The sequence below is a fragment of the Malaya genurostris genome, chromosome 2 (genome assembly GCF_030247185.1).
Source record: "Malaya genurostris strain Urasoe2022 chromosome 2, Malgen_1.1, whole genome shotgun sequence".
Lineage (NCBI taxonomy): Eukaryota > Metazoa > Arthropoda > Insecta > Diptera > Culicidae > Malaya > Malaya genurostris.
In genome coordinates this window covers 225423584-225443865 of record NC_080571.1, presented here as the reverse complement: position 1 = coordinate 225443865, position 20282 = coordinate 225423584, and the positions used below count along the sequence as shown (strand labels likewise).

The 20282-nt window shown below is 37.7% G+C and overlaps 1 protein-coding gene across 1 annotated transcript in view; it reads left to right on the top strand.

Moving 5' to 3' along the window:
* Window positions 1-20282, top strand: part of LOC131427812 (mucin-2-like) — a 49928-nt gene that overhangs the window by 27048 nt on the left and 2598 nt on the right. Inside the window, exons 2-12 of the mRNA XM_058591339.1 lie at window positions 4887-5130; window positions 5188-5659; window positions 5733-6625; window positions 6682-6829; window positions 6895-7216; window positions 7812-8065; window positions 8150-8278; window positions 14207-14266; window positions 14322-14453; window positions 15023-16419; window positions 16522-18920. Of these exons, the coding sequence (XP_058447322.1) occupies window positions 4887-5130; window positions 5188-5659; window positions 5733-6625; window positions 6682-6829; window positions 6895-7216; window positions 7812-8065; window positions 8150-8278; window positions 14207-14266; window positions 14322-14453; window positions 15023-16419; window positions 16522-18639 (6169 nt within the window). The 3' untranslated portion in view covers window positions 18640-18920. The remainder of the gene's footprint in view (window positions 1-4886; window positions 5131-5187; window positions 5660-5732; window positions 6626-6681; window positions 6830-6894; window positions 7217-7811; window positions 8066-8149; window positions 8279-14206; window positions 14267-14321; window positions 14454-15022; window positions 16420-16521; window positions 18921-20282) is intronic.

Below are 20282 nucleotides of genomic sequence, written 5' to 3'. Positions count from 1 at the left end.
TTATTATTATTATTATTATTATTATTATTATTATTATTATTATTATTATTATTGTTATTATTATTATTATTATTATTATTATTATTATTATTATTATTATTATTATTATTATTATTATTATTATTATTATTATTATTATTATTATTATTATTATTGACATCACTACACTAACGGCTGTGCGGATTAAAACAGGTTTTTTGTGCATATTGTGCATAGAATAACGAACAGGACGATTCGGATCATATATTTTAAAAACACCGCTATTTAATTGCTAGAGCCTGCTTTCTGCAAACAAGAGATAAAATTATAAATTTGTGATTATTAGTTGTTGCATATGTTTTCAAATAAATTTCAATTCATTAACATTCTAAAATATAGCTCAAAGTTTCATCAACCGTAGCTCCGTCTTTTACCAATATCACGCACTAGTAGCAAACATCCGTAACCGTTTCGTTTTCTTTATAGCGTGTACGAAATCGAACAAAGCACGCATCGTTCGTTTTGTGTTTTCTTCTTCCGCCGTACCACCACCCAAGTAGCAATCCGCAACTAGTTCTGATGCGACTAAGTCCAAACTATGTTGCAACAAGAGCACGAATATGTTTTTTATGTTATACTGGCTAAAACAAGGTGACAGCAATGTTTCTTCATAACCTAACCAGTTACGAAATAGTTATTTAGGTTTCAAATCACCACATCTTTTTGTCATATTGAATTAATAATAAATTATAAGCTATCGTAACTTAATCCAAACATGTCTTTAATCGCAACTTTATTACTAGCTACTAGTTGAAAATAAGTTTATTAGACTCCAATATTGGCAACCCGTAACTAGTTCTGATACCACTTAGCCCAACTATGTTGCAACAAGAACACGAACATGTTTTTTTATGTTATGGTTAAAACAAGGTGACGGCAGTGTTTCTTTATAACATAAACATTGAACTAGCTATCATTAGTAAGTTATCGTTACTTGATTCTAACATATCTTTAATCACAGTTTTAGTTTTAGCTACAAGTTGAAAAAAGGTTGCGAAACCATTATAAATACGTAAGCGTATATGTAAATCGTTACTATGTGAATTGATGTAGTAATAACTTAGATATTATGAGATTATAACATAAAATTCTTCATTGATTCAGATAGTTATCGGTAGGTTTTCCCAACGTTATGATAACGAAAATGCAAACAAAACAACCTTTGTTGGCTTGAATATGGCGAATACAATATGGAGTCTCAAGAAGTGTATGAAACGTAAATAAAACCAGGAGATTACTTTTTTCCAAACTACTTTTTGCCGAAAATAGTGAAAGGCAGAATAATCATTTTTGTTCTATGCACTGTCATAAATACGAAGAAAATAATATAGGGATTGAGCATCGATTGTGATAATATTATAACTCTCATGATATATGAATTTAAAATGATAAGAAATCACTCTAATTTGAGCATTCTGAACATAGCGTTATTTTGTTGTTTATTTTTCATATCTTTATAAACAGATTCTGATTGAAGGCGCATGAAAAACAGTTAAGTAAAATTGAATTCCGCTCGACAGTTTTAAAATCGTTGTGAAATTTGTACCTTGTATCAAGTTTGTGATTTAAAGCACTCTCCTGCTTTTTTATTGAAGATAGAAAAGTATTCTGGATTCATTCAATGTTTATAATGTCGATGGTGACTAAGTTTCAACTAGTTTACTTGGAAACAAGTTATTTTCAAGTTATGAAAAGATAAGTTATTCTAGTATGGCATTACAACGTAACGACAACTTATTTTTAGCTGAATTAACAACTAGTAGAAACTGCGCTTTTTGAGTCATGCAAGTGGTTAGATGTTAGTAACAATCACTCAAATATCTGGTTGCAAACTAGTCACAAACAAGCTAGCGTAACAAAAATTGTTACTTGGGCACGTACCGGTGTTGTACATATTGTCATTCTATATGGCGATTTGAAAACTTTGGCACTCATAGCCCTCGTAACTGCGGAATCGGAGGTCGGATCAGGATGAAATTTCACAGTAGCTTTAAAGATAATATGAGCTTTTTTTTATAAATACATTTATTTCATAGGCAATATACATAAGTTTTTCTTCGCCATGGCATCCACAATACATAGTACTTTAAACCTAATACATTTCGAATATCATATTAGTATGTTGGTATTCATTAGTTAATCTAAACACTGTTTTTATCAAGCGATTTGCTATTATAAATTACATTAAATAAAATATATTTATTTGGTACATGATCTAATAACTGTTTCAGGTTTGTTTGTATCAGTTCATCGCTTTTATTCAATATAAGATAGCTGGGTATTGGTTGAACTCATGGAAGAGAAAGGAGTCTAACATAAAATAAAATTTAAATTGGAACTGCAATGGACTTAATGAAATGATAAAGAAATTTCATGTAAGGAAGGTCACGACAAACAAGAATGTCGCGAACTGGGACATTGGATAGTCTACTTGGGTACGCAAGGAATTTATTAGCTGAGATCTGACATCACGATACTCCACGCATGTCCAAACGACATGATCAATATCGCGATATCCTTCGCCACAAGAACAATGATTAGTCTCGGAAAGTCCAATTCTAAGGAGATGTGCATTTAACGTGTAGTGATTAGACATGAGTCTGGACATCACACGAATGAAATCCCTACTCACATCCAGTTTCCTGAACCATGCCTTTGTCGATATTTTAGGAATAATTGAGTGCATCCACCGACCCAGATCATCTCTCTCCCAAGAAGCATGCCAGCTGGCAAGTGTTCTTCGGCGAGACGCGCTATAGAATTCGTTGAAAGCAATCGGTCTCTTAAAAATTCACTCTCACCACGTTTGGCTAAAATATCGGCACTCTCATTGCCTGGGATGGAGCAATGGGCCGGGACCCAGACTATAGTGACTTGATAATTATTATTCAAAATGTCGTTCAGGCATTGTTTTTATTTGCCCAAGAAAAACGGTTCATGTTTGCCAGTAGCGTTTGAGCGAATGGCTTCAATTGCCTATCTGTGAAGAGAAAATAATGGTTTGGAGATAATGTGACGATTACACTCAAGCTATAATGAACTGCTGCTAACTCTGCTATATACACAGATGCAGGTTCCCAGTAGCCTCTTCAATTCGGATATGAGCTTTAATTCAAATCAAGATATGTGAAAATCGGTTCAAGCATCGCCCAAACTAACAAGTTCTGCATGCCAGAAGAATTTATCAGTGTTATGGAATTTGTACCTGTTTTTGACCATCGTTCGTGAAAAAATACTGATGAAATTGGTAATTTTCCACTTATCACGCTTTAGTTCCGTAGCCGGAAGTCGGATCTGGAAATAATATTCTAGAATTTCTCAGGAAACTATAAAACCTTTCATTTGAATCTTAGTTTGTGAAAATCGGTTGAGCCGTTGCAGAGAAAATTGAGTGCACACTTTTTCTCTAATTTCCACAAATTACCATGTGACTCCGGAACCGAAAATCGTTTTCAAATGAAATTCAATAGCAGGCTATTGGACCGTAAGACATTTTATTTGAATTTAAGTTTGGGAAAATCGGTTCAGCCATTTCTGAGAATAGTGAGTGCATATTTTTTACATTCTTTTGGTTCATCCTATATCTCCGCAACCGGAAATCGGATCGGGATGAAATTCAATAGCAGGCTATGGGACCATAAGACCTTTCATTTGAATCTTAGTTTGTGAAAATCGGTCCAACCATCTCCGAGAAAAGTGAGTGCATATTTTTGTTGCATACATACAAACATACAAACATACACACACATACACAGAGAGAGAATTTTTGTTAACTTCCCGTTTTGAGCTTTCATATTTTCACCAAGCATAGAAATGAAAAGGATGAAGATAAAAACGCTACCAAGTGGTATAAAATCAACACCATTTTCTATCCCTATTGTAGTAAAGTCCCAAGGGGTTTGAAAGCATGACAACTACAATGGGAAACATCAATAAAATTTTATCAGGCAAAAAACGATGAAATGGCCAATACACTTCGAGAGTAGTCTAATCAATAACATTTTAAAGATATTATTTATGATGATTCATGCTGAAAGACTTGAAAACGAGACATATTTTGAATATTATCTGTTAGACTTGAACGAAACATAATTTTGATCAAGGAATTTTGATTTCAAAAGACAAACTGGAATAAAATGTTATTGTACTCGAGTTGTTCTTTAGTATTAAACTATAACATACATTGTTGAAACTTTTTCGATTCCTCTCTTCGCATCTGGATTGAAGCAAACGGTCAATGTTTGAATAACATAGTATATTTTGTGAAGTTTTCGTTTCAATCGGGAATCATATCCCACAATCCAAGAGCCATGAGTCTTCACTAATATGCTGATTACTCATCAGTTGATACATTGTTGCTAATCAAAAGATCAGCTCAGTTAGATAAAACAATGCTACATAGTTACTGTAACTGGACCTATAGTTAGTTACATACACCTCTTCCAAATTGTGAATAATAAGGTATAATTAGCACTAAATTATGTCTCCAGCATTAGATACTAAAACACAAGTATTGCATATTTTGATAAACAGGATAATTTAATGAGTAACTCCCTCGAAATTTGAGATCTTTTTCGCCAAATAAAATTGCTGTTGGACGAGGGAAGTATCCGAGGTGGTAACCCTTGTCATTCGTGATTCATCAATCGGAAATTTTACTCAAACTTATTTTGAATAGCTATAGGAAATCTTATTCTTCTGTCGTGTAACTATTAAGTATTGGCCGAAGAATGCTATCCCATGATATATCACTAAGATGCTTGCAGTCTTGACGCTCAGTTGTACATTTTTCACTTGTCAGTCGATTTCTAACAATAATTTTCAATAATGTTTTCATTCGTTTCCAGTTATGGAGGCTCCCCGCAGTCTACAATCGGAAACTCGGCCCGACGAATACAAGCACAATTGCCGGCAGAGCCACCGGCTTGTGTTCAAAATGCCATGATGCGCCGGGACAAACAACCCTTCACCTACACACCTGGTGGCATTGACTTGTCACAAATTAAGTCACCACGCATGGCAAAACGGATATCACGGAATGCACAATCCGAGGGTGTATCAGGTCAACCAAAAATTTCTCCATTAGCACAGGTAAGAATATGAGCACTAGCTGTATCGCAACAATGAATAATGATTGTTTTCACTTAGAATAATAACAATAGTAGTAGCACTAGTAATGGAAATAATCAGCAAGCAGTATCACCTGCCGCAACGTTAGGAGCTGCTGCTATGGGTATGCCTTTTCAAGTATTTCCTACTGAGGCACCTGCACCTCCACCTCCGCCACCACCACCAAGTATGAACAAGAGGCCTACTCCAATCCAGACCAATGGTAATGGGGGTCCTGTACCACCTCCTCCTCCTCCTCCTCCAGCTCTATCAGCAGAACCGACAACAGAGAAAAAGACTCGCATACCACAAACGTTTGAGCCTCCACCGATGGGATGTCGGCCCGAAATTAAAATTCCTCCGAACCCGATAGCCAACCTGCGAAAAGCTCCAAGGCCGCAACCGAGGAACGATTTCTGGATAGAAGAGTATCGCAACGAAAAACTCAATGAGATGCCGGATCGAACTTATAACGCTCCAGTTTTCAATTCCAGAGAAGCAGATGAAGAAGGTAACGCTTGTGCATGTGTTGTAGTACATCTAGACGTCAAATGTCATTAATCCTCATTATTTCACCATTCCAGTCGCTAAGAATACTCAGAATCGCACAGATGAACTTAGTGTTAGAAATGAATCACCTAAGAAACGATCACCAAGCCCATCCAATCTAACTAAATTGCTCGAAAACGGATCACGGGGGTCATCAATTAAGACACCTCCTGTCTATAGTCAAAGTCCTGTTCCAGCCAGTCTTCCTCCACCGATCACACCGACCAAAGTGTCACAGCCTCCATCAGAAACATTCAATCACTCTCCAGAAACACCACTAGACAATGAACAGTCTTCCAAAGCACGACAAGTTTCATCCTCACCAATTTCACTGTCTACCACTTCCAATGGCACTAACAATGGAAATAAGAAACACACAAATAACACAGAGCCGGCGATTACGAAGCCACCTACAGCACAAAAACCAGCCCCACAACCATTAGGCTCACTCTATATTCCTCCAGCTCATGAAGTGTTCGCTAATAGCAAGCAAACTCTCCTCAATCAAACAAGTCCACCATGGATGTCATCTCGACAAAACAGTCTCAAAGAACAACCCGAATGGGTTCATAAAGAAGATCCAGATTTCCCCAGCACAAAATCACAAGTGTCCGTATCTTGTCGTAACGAATCGCCAACTAAAGTTTCAGAAACCATTGCTACAGCTCCACCCAGTCCTGCTAAATCTACCTCAGTGTCCCAACAACAAGCTTCACAGTTGGCTGAAACAACAAGCACGCCACATCCTAACGATTATCCAGCAATTTCACAAACACATTACATACAACTGCAAAACCCTGCAACGAAAATTGCTACAGTCGTGCAACAAGTCGCACCGGTCGCAATGCCGGGCAGTAGAAGTTATGCACAAACCCCAGTGTACGTTCAGAATCAGATGTACTCTCCGCAGTTGGCATCCCCCCAGAAGGTATGAAAATTTTTACTAGATCGGTTAAAAAAAACTAAAATAACGAACATCAACAGGAACGCATTATACCAATCCAAATCGAACAATCACCGATCAAAACTCCTGCATCAGCTCCGAATTTCGCACCTCCACCGTACTACAATCCAGGGCCGCAGTACAGCGTTCAATCACCGATTACCGTGGGATATCCAATACCGCACAGTGGTATATTTTTTCTGTTTTGAGCACCTTTCCTTCCTCCTGACTACAGTAATTCTCTATGTTTTCAGGATATACGACACCTACAGCAATGTTTTCGAATCCAAATCACTTCGTGAACCAAGGCTACAATAACATAACTTATCAACCACCGTCGCCACAACATCAAGTATATCAACAGCCCTATCAGCATCAACAGTCGATACCTCAACAACATCAGCACATGATGTCGCAACAGCCTAGAGGCCAGCAACAAACGCCTACACAGCAGCAACAACAACAACAACCAGGAGGTGTCCGCATCATACCAATCAAGGTTGAAAATACAGATAACGGAGTTAGCTCGACAAACGTTCGGGGACCACTCTCAAAGACCCCAGCGGTTATTCAGAGGTATGGCATTCCACTAACTAATGCTTTTGAACATAAACTGGAAGTATTTTTTTGCTACACTACGAATCTAGTTGAGTAAGAAACCACGAATAATCAAAATATTTCACCATGCGATTTCTTTTTTCTTCTATTTATTTACGAATTCACGAATCAAATTGTCAATACTTAGTGGCGATCGTAGATATATCATCCACGACATCCCGCTCGAAGCTAAACTTCGTTTTCTTAAAAATAGACTCAGGTATATCGATAATTAGCAAAAAGCAAGTGTTTTTTGCTCCTTCGTCTGTCTTTTCACGTCTTTTCATTCTGTTTTCGCGTTCATTTTCGCCTTACCGTTTTTTTGCATATTTGATCGTGTACACTGAAAAAGAGGGTGACGAATTTCACACTGTGCTCTAGACGGCGAGTTACTCGCCAACTGGTCATTTTCATGGGAATGAAAAATCGCAAAACTTTATTTCATCCACCGAAATTTGGTGTCTTGTAAAGCTTAACACAACTCACAACCGTCAGTATGACATTATGTGATAATCGAGTCCGAAGTTTAAAGCAATTGATTTCTTCGTAATCATAAATTTTCCGTAACTTTCAGCGATCCGCGAAGCAGTAGCAATTCCCAGTCCTGGAACGGTAATGCCACACCGAATCAGTCACGTTCATTCAGGGTGCTTCAACAAATAACGGACACGATGCAGGAGGCTGATCCACAATCAAAACCATCCACACCTGGTTTAGAACAGCAACAGCAGCGGCAGACCGGTAGCGGCGATGCACCAGACAGTCAACTCCGAAGGATGCAGTTGAACAACGAAGATAAAGCAATGCTGAACCGAGTCAAAACCCAAGGTAAGGTTGTATCCGCGTTTATATAATTTTGAATATGTTTGTCATTAATTTTCATTATCATCACAACTATTGAATGGTAACTAGTTGATGGAGAAACATACCTTCATAACGAAGAAGATCCCCGTTATCGAGGATCCGTAATACCTTCGAAAGCGTTTCGATATCTTCAAAATATTACTGAAGGGAGTCAACCTTCGAGCTCTGCCGATGCTGGTACGATTTGTATTTGTTAGCCCTCCCTATTTTGCTGGCTTCAAGATTTTTTTTGCGATTGGTTGTCAATCAGCTTTCACAACCTATTCGAAGTTCCTAAACATTCTGTTCTGCCAACACTCGTTACTCGTTAACACTGAATGGATATTAAAATGTTTTATGCAGCGTAAATTCTCTTCACGCCCTTTTTAAACAAACGAAAACTAACAAAATACGTAGAAGCGTGCCTAGTATTTGCAGTAAGAGTAATTATACCTTTTCCGCAGATTTGAATGTTCGTAGCACTAAAACATCTACTGCTTCATAACAGTAATTAATATATAATAATGAAAACTGAAATGCAAAAACCGTATTGAGCAACCCAAGCAGCACACGTTATTACTTCAATGACAGTAACTTATATGACGCAAATTCGTGGAACAAGTTGAAGACTTTGCAACGTGCATTATAACTGCTATGTAACCTGAAAAGCGTAAGGGGTGGAGCTTGTGCGACTTACCAAGGGTTGCCAAACAACTTCTCAGTGAAGAATATTTGATTTGATTCAGCGCGCACATTAGTCACAATGAAACTGAAAATATAAGCTTGTGTCAAGTTACAATTTGTTGATGTTTTTACCATTCAATGGTAATGAGAGCTAAAATATAGAATTCAATATTCTCATATCTCACTATATCTAATCAAAATCTAAGTGTTATTCGATATTTTCGCGCCTCCGATATTTTGGGTTTCAGAACACCGACATACAAAATGATAATCATATTTTTATTCCCGTCATATGAAATTTACAACTAAAACGACAAAATATGTTCAGATAGAATTTACGTGGCCGATTGGCTTACATTTTTGTTACTTAATTTTTTTTTTTTACTATTGGATCTCGTTGTAACCCTTTTTCTAGGGAGTCACTTCGTCCGCGGCTTATCTCATCATCCATTGCTTCATCGTCGGTGTTGTGTGTGATTTCCGTTTTATTTTCGTTTTCCTTGTTGATCGTAGAGTTGCTGTAGATGCGCCTTGTTGTACATTGGTTGCAGTTGCTGGTTGGTTGGAGGGTAAATTGTTAACTGCAGCTGGTGTACTTTGTTCTATAGGGGATACTGATGGTTTCGTTGAAGGGGATGCTTCATTGTTGTTGGTGGTTGTCACAGGTGTACTGGGGATGCTTGCGGTTGGTGTGAAGGAAGCATCGTTGTCCTTTGGTGTAGTTGTCTCCTTGTCCAGTTTATCACATAGCTTACCGTAGTGAACAGCTTTTTGGCAATATTGACATGTGGCCATCTGATTGTCATAGGTATCAAGTGATTTGTACGGAATCCTTGTATCTTGACCGAAAATCATATAAGAAGGTATAGGCCTCTTCAAGTGTATGCGTAATAAACGTACGTCATTTAGAATACCGGAGAAAAAATTCTTCCACTTTTCTTTTTCGATAGAGAGAATCTCTCCGTATTAGGACATAGTTTTGCGAATATATGAATCGGTGACGCTTGAGGGAAGATCATGCACTCGCACTTCTATAGCACTATCTTCCATATATACTGGAATGTTGTACTTAATGTTCTCGTGCTCCACATAGTGCACATTGTTATTGTCTTTTGCGAATTGAATTGCATCCAACTTTTTATAAAACTGGATGTAAATAACATTATTTGTCTTATTGCATTGAAGTAAATGCACACGTTTAATGTCAAGATGCATTTGCTCCTTAAGCAAACCTTCAAGTTCTCGTATCGAAGGTCGAATTTTGCACTGCCTGTAGTCAACAACAATTGTATTCTTTCGTGTCGGCGGTAGCTTTTCTTCGTTTGGTTCACTTATGTCGAGGTCGTTCTATTGTTCTCTACACAATACTGTACTTGGTTTATTCTGTCCCGAACGTAAGCGGTTTTGTTATATCGACTGACTTGGATGAGATGTAAAAGCGAACTGATTTAATATTATTGTCCGGGATAATGTACGAAAGCTTTCAAGCGACACTGTAATTGTATTTCTTTGTTGCATCGCAACGAGTACGGTAACCGATATGAAATCATTACTTAACTTTGTCTTATAGTGTGTCACTTTTTCATTGTCACATTTTGTTACGGTGACCAGTTGGCTACTAAAAACAGTCAATGCGAGCACATCGTAAGAGTTAGATTACCGAAAAGTTACGTTGGAACTTATTGTAACTTAGTATGATGAGATGTCAATTCGTAACATTATTTTGACTCCATCGTCACTATCATAATTTTTCGATCATCGATCTCATAAGAAAACATGTTTCATGATTTTCATAATTTCTTGATCATTGTACCGACAATGGATTTATATCCGTGTAGAATTGCAATTCAAGAAAAGCGAAAATCTTAGTCTGAAACTCTACCGTTTTTCTGAAAACTGCTCGAGAAAAATTATTTCAGTTTTAGCTTACTTACTTATTATTGCGAAATAAAGATTTACGTACCTTCTTTTAGTAATCCCATAAAAACTTTATTTTAACACTTTTTTTTTGTCCCGGGTGGCGGTTCAATGCATAGGACGCTGGTCTTACAAGCCAGTTGTCGTATGTTCGAGCCCCGACCTGGAAGGATTCTTAGTGTCAGTAGGATCCATAGTACTAGCCATGCAATGATTCTGTACACTAAGAGTCGGCTGCGAAGTCTGTTGAAACAGAAAGGCCAAATTCCACAAAAGGAATGTAATGCCAGGACTTTGGCTTAACACGCGAAAGACAATGGATAGGGAAGGTTGTCGTAAAGCTATTCATTTTTCCGGAAAATTGCTTTTTAATAGAAAATAGTAAGTTTTGTTTATTTTATGTAGCGCAACCTAATACAAATGCATTGAAGCAGTGCAGATAACTTTTTTAGTACGAAATTAAAATCTACATTCGAAATATGTAAACATTTTTCCATCAAACATCGGTAAAAAATTGATCAAAACTGATATTTCATCCAGAAAGTCAGACTCAACATTCGTTTGATAATAAATTATCGCTAAAAAGATTGTTTTAAACTTAATCGCTCAAGCCACTTTGATAAACTGGTTGCACTGCATGTATACATACATAGATCTATGACATACTTACCAAATAGAATGTACGTAATACACAAATTATCAACACAAGTAAACTTGGTTTATATTTGATCCTTAATCGGTTCTTCCGAAACAAATGAAATTTTTGTTCCGTTCTTGCATTCAAAGTTTTTAGTATTTTTGTCCGGTTCATTAAAAAAGATGTTTCTGAACGATTTTTACATTGAAGAATCCTTGTCTGCTTTTTCCATTCAATGACGTTATCAAGTTTTTGCATTCCTATCTATTCATCTATTATCTTGAACCAATTCGAGTGTTTACATAAACCTCATTTGAACGACTGAAAGCAAAAATCGGATAAGTTCAACTTAGTTTGAAAAACCCGTTTAAGTATTTTTGAATGCAAAGTTATTTTGTCCGGTTCTTGCAGAAAAGATGTTTTTAAACGATTCTTGCATTGCAAAATCCATGTCCGGTTTTAGCTCTCAATGTTTTTATCCGATTTTTGCATTCAAAAATAGTTAAACGGGTTCTCCAAACTAAGTCGCACTTATCCGATTTTTGCTTTCAGCCGTTCATTTGAAGGCCACTCTAACACTATTGGAAGAGATATTTTGTGGTGGTTAAACTGAGCTTTGCTTTGAAGAGAATCGATTGAGGAATTGAATGCTGCCCATTCGGTACGTCAGCGAACGTTGTGTGTGTGTCAGAGTGTGAAATTTACTGCAGTAGAGAGATCGTCAGTGTGTTTCACATTCGGTTTCAATTGAATTGAATGAAGTTTTACTGCACTGATCTCGATACCACTGTAACACTTCTCCGCCGTGGTGACAGCTTGTCGAATCAAACCTTTACAAAGCATTACAGGTCCGTTGGGAGACGTCAGTTTTTAATATTTCCCCGTTTCAAATCAAATTTCACAAGTCCACCAGATGGTGTTTTGGAAATTTAGTTTAGAATATTCTGTGAAATTTTCAGAATGATTCATTGAGTTTACCGCTCGAGTTGTATTTTATTCTGACTGAAGAACTGTTAAAAACTGCAACGCTTGCAATGGCGCATACCTTTACTTGTTCATAGAATATCTCGATTTTTAGGGCTTATGTCATAAATATATGTTATCGCGATGAAAATTAAGTTTTATATTTTTCTGTGAAACACAGTCAGTTTCAATGGGTCCACCATTTTATCCGTGTCCTGGTAGCGTTTGGAAAAAGGAGGAAAATAAAATCGAATCAACAAGGTTGTCGAACGCAAAGGCAATTGAGGGAGCCACGAGATCGATTCAAAAACCATAAGCGACCTACTGTTCTCAGGCTTTCATGTACGGAGAAATGCTTTTTTCAGGCTCTCCTATTTGTACATTTGAGAATCCATAGAAAGAAACAACTTGTTTTTTTTTGTTCTCAGATACAAATAGCTTTCCAGATCATAAACTTTCTTATGCATTTATCGGCCAAAATGAACTATCTTCACGTACGTTTCGTCACCCATGAGGATGCATCCTTCGTCCTACGTATATCTTAAGAATTTCATTGTACAAATTCCGTGCGTGACTTTTAATTACTTTTCTTCTGTTTCAATGTGCTGTTTGGTTGCTTACTGGCCCGAAAGAAGTGAAATACTTCTCGCAGACGCATCCATCTGATTTCTTTGGTGCTTTGGTTTTTATTGAAATTCTTGGCGATATCGCATTCCGATACACCCCCGGAGTTTGCCCAAGAGCTGACCCAGAATCCCCCACAAAACTTTTGATGTGTTTGTTTTAGCAACCTGGGGTCGCTCTAAATTGGACTTCAATCGTGTAGTTTCGTTCTGAAAATTTTCTCGGGTCGCACCACAACATCCATGCGAGTTTATTTATTTTTTCTTTTTTCTATGAGCTGTTGCTTAGGGCGCGTACCACTTGTTCGTTTTACTCCGAGACAGAGTCACTCGCGTGTAGGTCCAAAAACGAAAACGGTATTAGTTTCACTACGATTCTCGTTTGCTGTGATCCTGCTCATCCATAATACGCCCCACATGGAAATATTTGAGAATACTGCAAGAACTTAACGATTTCTGAACAGACTTTCGAACTAATTGTTCAAAATTGATTTACGGTGGTTTCCATCAATATTTAGAAACAAAATGAGTCTAGATGAAATTTTTCAGTACCTTAAGATGAAAAAACGGCTGTCTCAACATCATCGAGTTCACTCTGACATACTTGTCATTTTTCTGCTGAACTTGAATGGACGGAGCTCTGCAGTGCGACTCAAGTTTCGCATCGCGTCGCTTGTCGCTTTTTCTCTGGGTTCACCCTTAGTTTTGTATGAGAAGAGTCTGACTACTGCAGGTTGGTGTTAGTTTCGGAATTGAAATGATGTAAAAATCTTTTGCTAAGTGAATTTAAAAATTAGGCCAAAACCAGAACACTTCGTTTGTTTTTAGTAATCCAGGGTAGTCTAATACGAAGCTTACCACGATTTTTTTACTTTTCTGTCCAGCAAAAGAGTTCACGAGACAAGATAAACGTACGCATAATGAAAATTATGCTTTAATACTTAAACATTTACAACGAGCCAAAGTTTACAGATGACGAAAGACTCCATCATTAGTTTCAGCAAAGCAAAGCGTACAGAAACTTTTGAGAGTGAGCTGCTGTTTTCTTTGTTTGAGAAACATCTTATACAGCTTAGAAGCTTCATACTACCAGACCCAGTCAGCATAAAGCGAAGTCAGTCTTTAGTTTAGCAAAGTCATCATTTGAGAGCTGAAAATCTTGGCGCACAATAGTTGCACACTGTTTACTAATTTATGTTGCCATGTTGGCTTTGTCATTTCGTTGTTTTCTATTTATATCTATCTATTATGATGACAAATTAGACACAAAAAATATCTTAATATATGTTTAAATACTTAAAGGTCCAGTGAACCGAGCCAACCAGATGTATGCACAAAATCGCGGAAACTTCAGTGAATCAGGTGAGTTCGAATATGCAACTAAGCGAATATACCCTCAACCTTGTCTATCACTCAGAGGATGATACAGTACAGCAATATATACCACCAAGCGAACAAAAAGTGGAAGAGCCTAAAAAATACACCGGAAGCGCTATTCCTAGCCGATCATTCAAAATACTACAAGCAATGACTCAATCGGATGCTCCTGGTAAGTTTTTGTACTACTGTTCTAAATGTATGCCACATATGTTCAGAACTCAAGTTCTCTTAAGCCACATTCATTCAGTTCTAAAGAGAAATAAAAATTAAATAATTTAATACAGTGATAATTGACGATTTTACCTCTGCAATAACTGTACTAGCACATATCCCAACCAAGAAAATAAGAAGTTTTGATACCATTAACTAAATCCAGTCATTTTATTCCTTTTCATCTGTTTACGAACTGAGAGAATATTTTCTCATTACAAAAAATCATATAACAATATAAACTAGTGATGATTGATCAATTTAGCATTTGGCTTGTGTTGAAATTTTCGAATATAGGATTTCACTATAAGATTCTAAATAAGTAAGATTACGTCAGAGAAATACGACCAGTTACCATATTTTTACCTCTCATTTCCGATGAAATGAAAAATATAACAGAGATTGTTAATTTTTAATACTATTTATTGAATTCATCCAAATTCACTCGTACATTTCATTCCAATCGATTGGTACATGATTTCACAATCACGATGATTTTTCTTTCTCATTTGTCGTTTCTTTCAACAGCCGATTCAAACTCCTCTGATACTGAAGGTAATCAAAATTTACCATGCAGCGGCGAAATCCGTTATTCACCCTATCCTTATCCACCACAAACTCATTACTGTTGCTATCCCAATTGGCATTATTACGATCCTAGCAATCCTCAATACTACTCTCATCCTCCGCTGCCACCTCCGACCCCTATTCATGCATCCGGTTACTATTATCCACCACCATCGCCACACGGTCACTACGATCGTGGCGGTTTTTATGCCGGCTATATATCACCACATCATCTCTACTATCCACAAGAACCATGTTCACCCTGTACTCCTCCACCATACTACCAGATAGGGCAACCACAATTTGCGTACTACGAAAACGTCGTGCCTGATTCACCGAATCATACCTTCGTCATCGCAACACCGCCACCACGAATTGTGGTTACCCCGACTCCCGAGGATTCGTCCGATGTTGAGTCTATTCTCAGTGATTTAAACAACCGACCGTACCCTTTAACCCGCTCGCAAAGCAGTCTCAAGCGCCTTTCTGAAAGGTTGGCTAACTTCAGTGCATCACCGGAAATTTTCCTTCCTACGGACCAAGATCCACCGATACGGTGTTCGCCCAGTAGTCCGCTAAACGAAAGGTACCGTACATTTGAGGAAAGTACATCATCTGCGCCTTCCCCTCAGTCTGTGTGTTCAGACCCGCAAGAGGAAGTTAGCACGAAGTCGACTGACGGTACTCAAGAAAACACCATCTTACGCAACGGTGTTCAGAAAGAAGATTCAGTCAACCCAGACGAAGACGAAGATGACAGTAATGAAGAAAGCGAAGATGAAGAAACAGTCGGCAACGACGATAATCCACCAGAGCATCTGCCCCATCAACTAAGTGTTATTTTCGAAGAAGAAAGCAATTATTCTGGCTCTGCCAACCCCAGTCGAAGGTCCAGTGTTTGTAGTAATACATCTACTCTGAGTGATTGTTCATCTACACTCGCAAATGACTTGGACGCGGACGAGCAAGATCAAAGGGTAGAAGAAATTGATGGTAACAACACGGACGATGACATAGATCACTTGGAAGATGCTGATACTACTGCAGCTGAGCGATCACATGACAAGCAACAAACAAATCGCACAGAGGAACAGAACACTTTAAACAATGCAACCGAGGATAGTTCGGATGAGTACAGTGAAACAGATACTGAAGAAGAAGGCACAGAAGAAGAAGAAGAAGAAGAAAAAGCAGAAACTGAAGTGACATCGAATAGTAAGAAATCAACAAAGGAACCAGAATCAAACAAAGATTCAGTAGAATCAGAAGAAAGTGAAAGCGAAGACACAGATGAAAGTGAGAAGGAAATAGAAGAAGATCAATCGGAGAAGCCAATAAGCGGAAATTCAGCCGAAGATGTGAAAACATCAAGTGAGTCCCATGAGAATGGAGATCGAACACATGACGAAATGACAAACAATTCATCTTTGAAAATGGTGCCAATGGTTGAGACTGTCGAGAATGGAACTCATACTGATGTAACGGTTACTATTACCATACCTTCAGCAAGTAAAAAAACGATTGACAAGGAAACAGACAGGAAAGATGAAAAGACTGAACAGAAATTCAGTGTTGATTACGAGGATGATGCACATGTTTCAGTCTCTGTTTCATTGCCACTTAAATTAAAATCTACAAATACCGATACTTCAAACGATACACCCAAAGAAACTGATGAAAACAATGAACAAAGAGAAACAACGGATGGAGAAATGCAACAGGACGAGGATGAAGAGATAGATTTCTGGAGTCAAATTGGAGAGGAAGATGAATTCAATCGTCCTAGCCGGTCGTATTCAAGAGACTACTGGAGTAGCCGAGAGGTTAGCATTGATCGAGATGGAGACTGGAATCAGGACGAGGATGATGAGCATCACATGGACGATGCAACTGATTTCTGGAAGAACGAAAATGGACCCAACGAAGCAATTGATCTCTGGAAGGCTGATTCAGCAGTTGAGACAATACTAGAGCTGCAGAATAATGAGGGAGAGGACTCAATAGACTTCTGGCAGAGCGAAAACGAAAGAATTGTTAACGATTTGTACAAAAAGCGGGAGCATACTGTCGAAACAGGGGCTGTCTGTTCAATTCAGGATGAAAATAACAACTCAAGTACCTGGATTGAACAAGAGCCCATTTTAATAACTGAACAGGACGCATCAAGCAGAGAAGATCGAAACAAATGCAATTCTATGGCTGAAATCAGCACCACAGTAAAACAATCCACTGAACCTGTAGAAACAGAGAGCTCGGAGGAAGAGAGCGATGATGATAGTGAAGAATATGAAACAACCAATACCTCAAAGGAGGAATCAGATATGGATGCGATTGAAATATGTGCCGAGCTAAAATCTACTGAAAAGGCAAATTTAATGAAAACACCGGATGTCATTCTAAAAAAAGCCCCGCCTGTAGACAAGATTGATCACAAATGCAACGGTATTCTAGAATTGATCTCAACCATAACCAGAACGGACGACAAAACACTTTCGGTTCGAGAAAAAGTTTCTATATTTGAAAACCAGTCTTCTAACCCTGCTCAGGATGTACCGAAACGACAGAAGACGAACGATGCAAATAATCGTTTAAGACCTCCATCGGCACAGAAACAGTCTTGTGAAGAGTCGGAAGCAGAAGATGATTCGGGTGTCACATCTGACATTAGCAAGCATATATCAGAAGTGGAAACTGATTCAGAATGCTTCCCTGAAATGCGAAAAATGACGCGTTACCAGCGAGCAGCGACACATTCCAGGTTATTCCAACTTTTGCAGGACGAAAGTAATAACGGAGATAGTGAAGATGAAGAAGACAAAAAAATGCAATCAGTCGAATACATCGAGCTGCACAACGAAGATAGTAAAACGAAGAGCATCAACAGCTCCCATCACCCAAAGTTAAACAAATGTAAAGGATCTTCGTTCGAAGACAACTCCAGTACATCGAACACTGCCACCGATCGTAGAGATCGATTATCACTGCCAATCCGACATCAATCCTCCTCTGGTATCGATAGCTTGTCGTCTTCTACATCATCAGCGTCTCCTGTATCAGGAGTAACCAACGAGAAACTTGCTGAAGAACTAGTGCTGAGCTTGCTGATGAAGAAAAAGGGTAGACTGTTTCGTAATTTACCACTGGAAAAACTGCACGCTGCTGCACTCAAGATTCTTCAAGAAGATCTTGAATCGAATGCAACCATTAGTTCGAATGAGGACAACATAACTACAGTTGACTCGACACCTGCTTTAACTCCACAGGAATTCAAATCTGAATATCAAAACTCTTATTCCGATTATTACGATACTTGGAGCGATGCAAATGGGAAATCATTTCCACATGACTCAGTAGGTACTGCCGTAGAACCACTGCCATCAAAAACGTTTAGAAACATACAAGAACATACCGCAAATCGTAAACCGTCCAACTGTTCCGTTCGATGTCCCCGAGTGCTCAGTAACAAAAGCATATCGCGACTAGCAGAAGTTCGTGAGTCTGATGCTCCTGAATGTGGCCCTATCTCGCGATCAAGGCCACCCTCACGTACGTCCGTTCACTCGTTGCCGCCATGTTAGTCCTGATGAAAAAGTGATTGCCGAAGTGCGAAACGTACAATTCACACTAAAAACTTGTTGAACTAGGTAGCTAAGATCCTGGTACGGAGAAGAGCATTGTCTGCTTAGTGAGTTGGAACACGCTTCTGCAACGAATGCCTTTCGTATTTATCTGTAGTAAAATTGTAAGGAAACATTGTACTTGAGCATTTAACGAAATGTATATTTATGAGAAAATGTTCAGAACACGAGGTAGCAGGAAGCATTCATAAAAACATATCATCAAGATTTCAGAGAAGCAGGTATCTTCAAAATTACTTGGCTTTCTTTATTTGATTGGCTGTAATCTCATATCACCTCTGTTAATTAATATGTTTCCAAGGTAGTATTTAAAGTAATATTTTTTCATGTTAGGCACAAAACTTATAAATATTGCTACTGCACTGTACTAGGAATCAGATAATCAGATCAAAATTTTATCTTCTTCTTTTTTTCGAACTCTTTTTTTAAGGTCGGTTTTTACGAACACAGCCTAATGAGTAAAGCAGTTTGTACCTAAAATATTACCTTAAATACTACTTTTCGAGCAAAAAGATGTATTTAGCGCTCAGCTCGAGCGAAAAAAATATCTAAATTTATTTTTTTGTTCGGACATTCTTCCTCCAAATAGTAACATTTGACAAACTTTCATTGCTTTTGTATTTTGTAAAGTTTTGATCAGCAACAAAAAGTTTGGTCTATACACCAGCTGTAAATTTTATGTAATTCTCAACACAGCAATACCAAGTAGTGCTTTTTGTATCAATAACCAAAATTAATAGAAATAAATAATGCATTTCAAAACCCCGCCATTACACAAAAGAGTAAACTCCACCTTTGGCGTAAATGTTCACGATCGAAAAAAAGAAGAGCATAATTACAGAGATTTCAGATAACTAGAAATAGTTACCATTTCACAGTGCAAGACGCAGATTTCTTGTATCTTATTGTGATTTTTCTTCAGTACCTCTACATTCAACACAAGAGAGATATGTTAAATTGGTTTAATCATTGACTACGTTTTAACAACCACTACAGTACATTAACATTGTAGCCTCCTTTTCATCTAAGTTTAATAATACTTTTTGAATCTACTTGGCTTGTAACGCGAAATTCAACTTAAAAAAAACCGATTTGCTCTGCGGTATTAAAAACACTAAAACAAAATAAGTTGAAGGTGAAGTTTTCTAATTTTTAACACTAAACCCAAAGTGAAACACAAATATCCCGCCTAACGAAGTAAACTTGTGTAAATGTTTGATGCCATTTCATAAATCGCAGGTTACAGATTCATACTAAGTACGAGAAAAGCATGCAACTGTTTCTATTGTTCTTTATTTCAGAGAAAAAGATACCGTTGAAATGAAGCAATAATAAACATACTACTACGACTAAATGAACAAACATCACACACAAACTCAAGCATATCTTAGTGAGTAAACTATGTTGGGTCTAATAAAAACGCGTAAAATATTTTGTTCTGTTAATGAGGAATCAGAAAAAAATAACATTTATTAAAATATGTTTTGATAACTCGTAACTGATCACTTGATTCGAAGCATGTAAAACCATCTGTGCTTCACCGTTACCGAACAAGCTTTCAGGTGCTGCCCCAGCAATCCTAA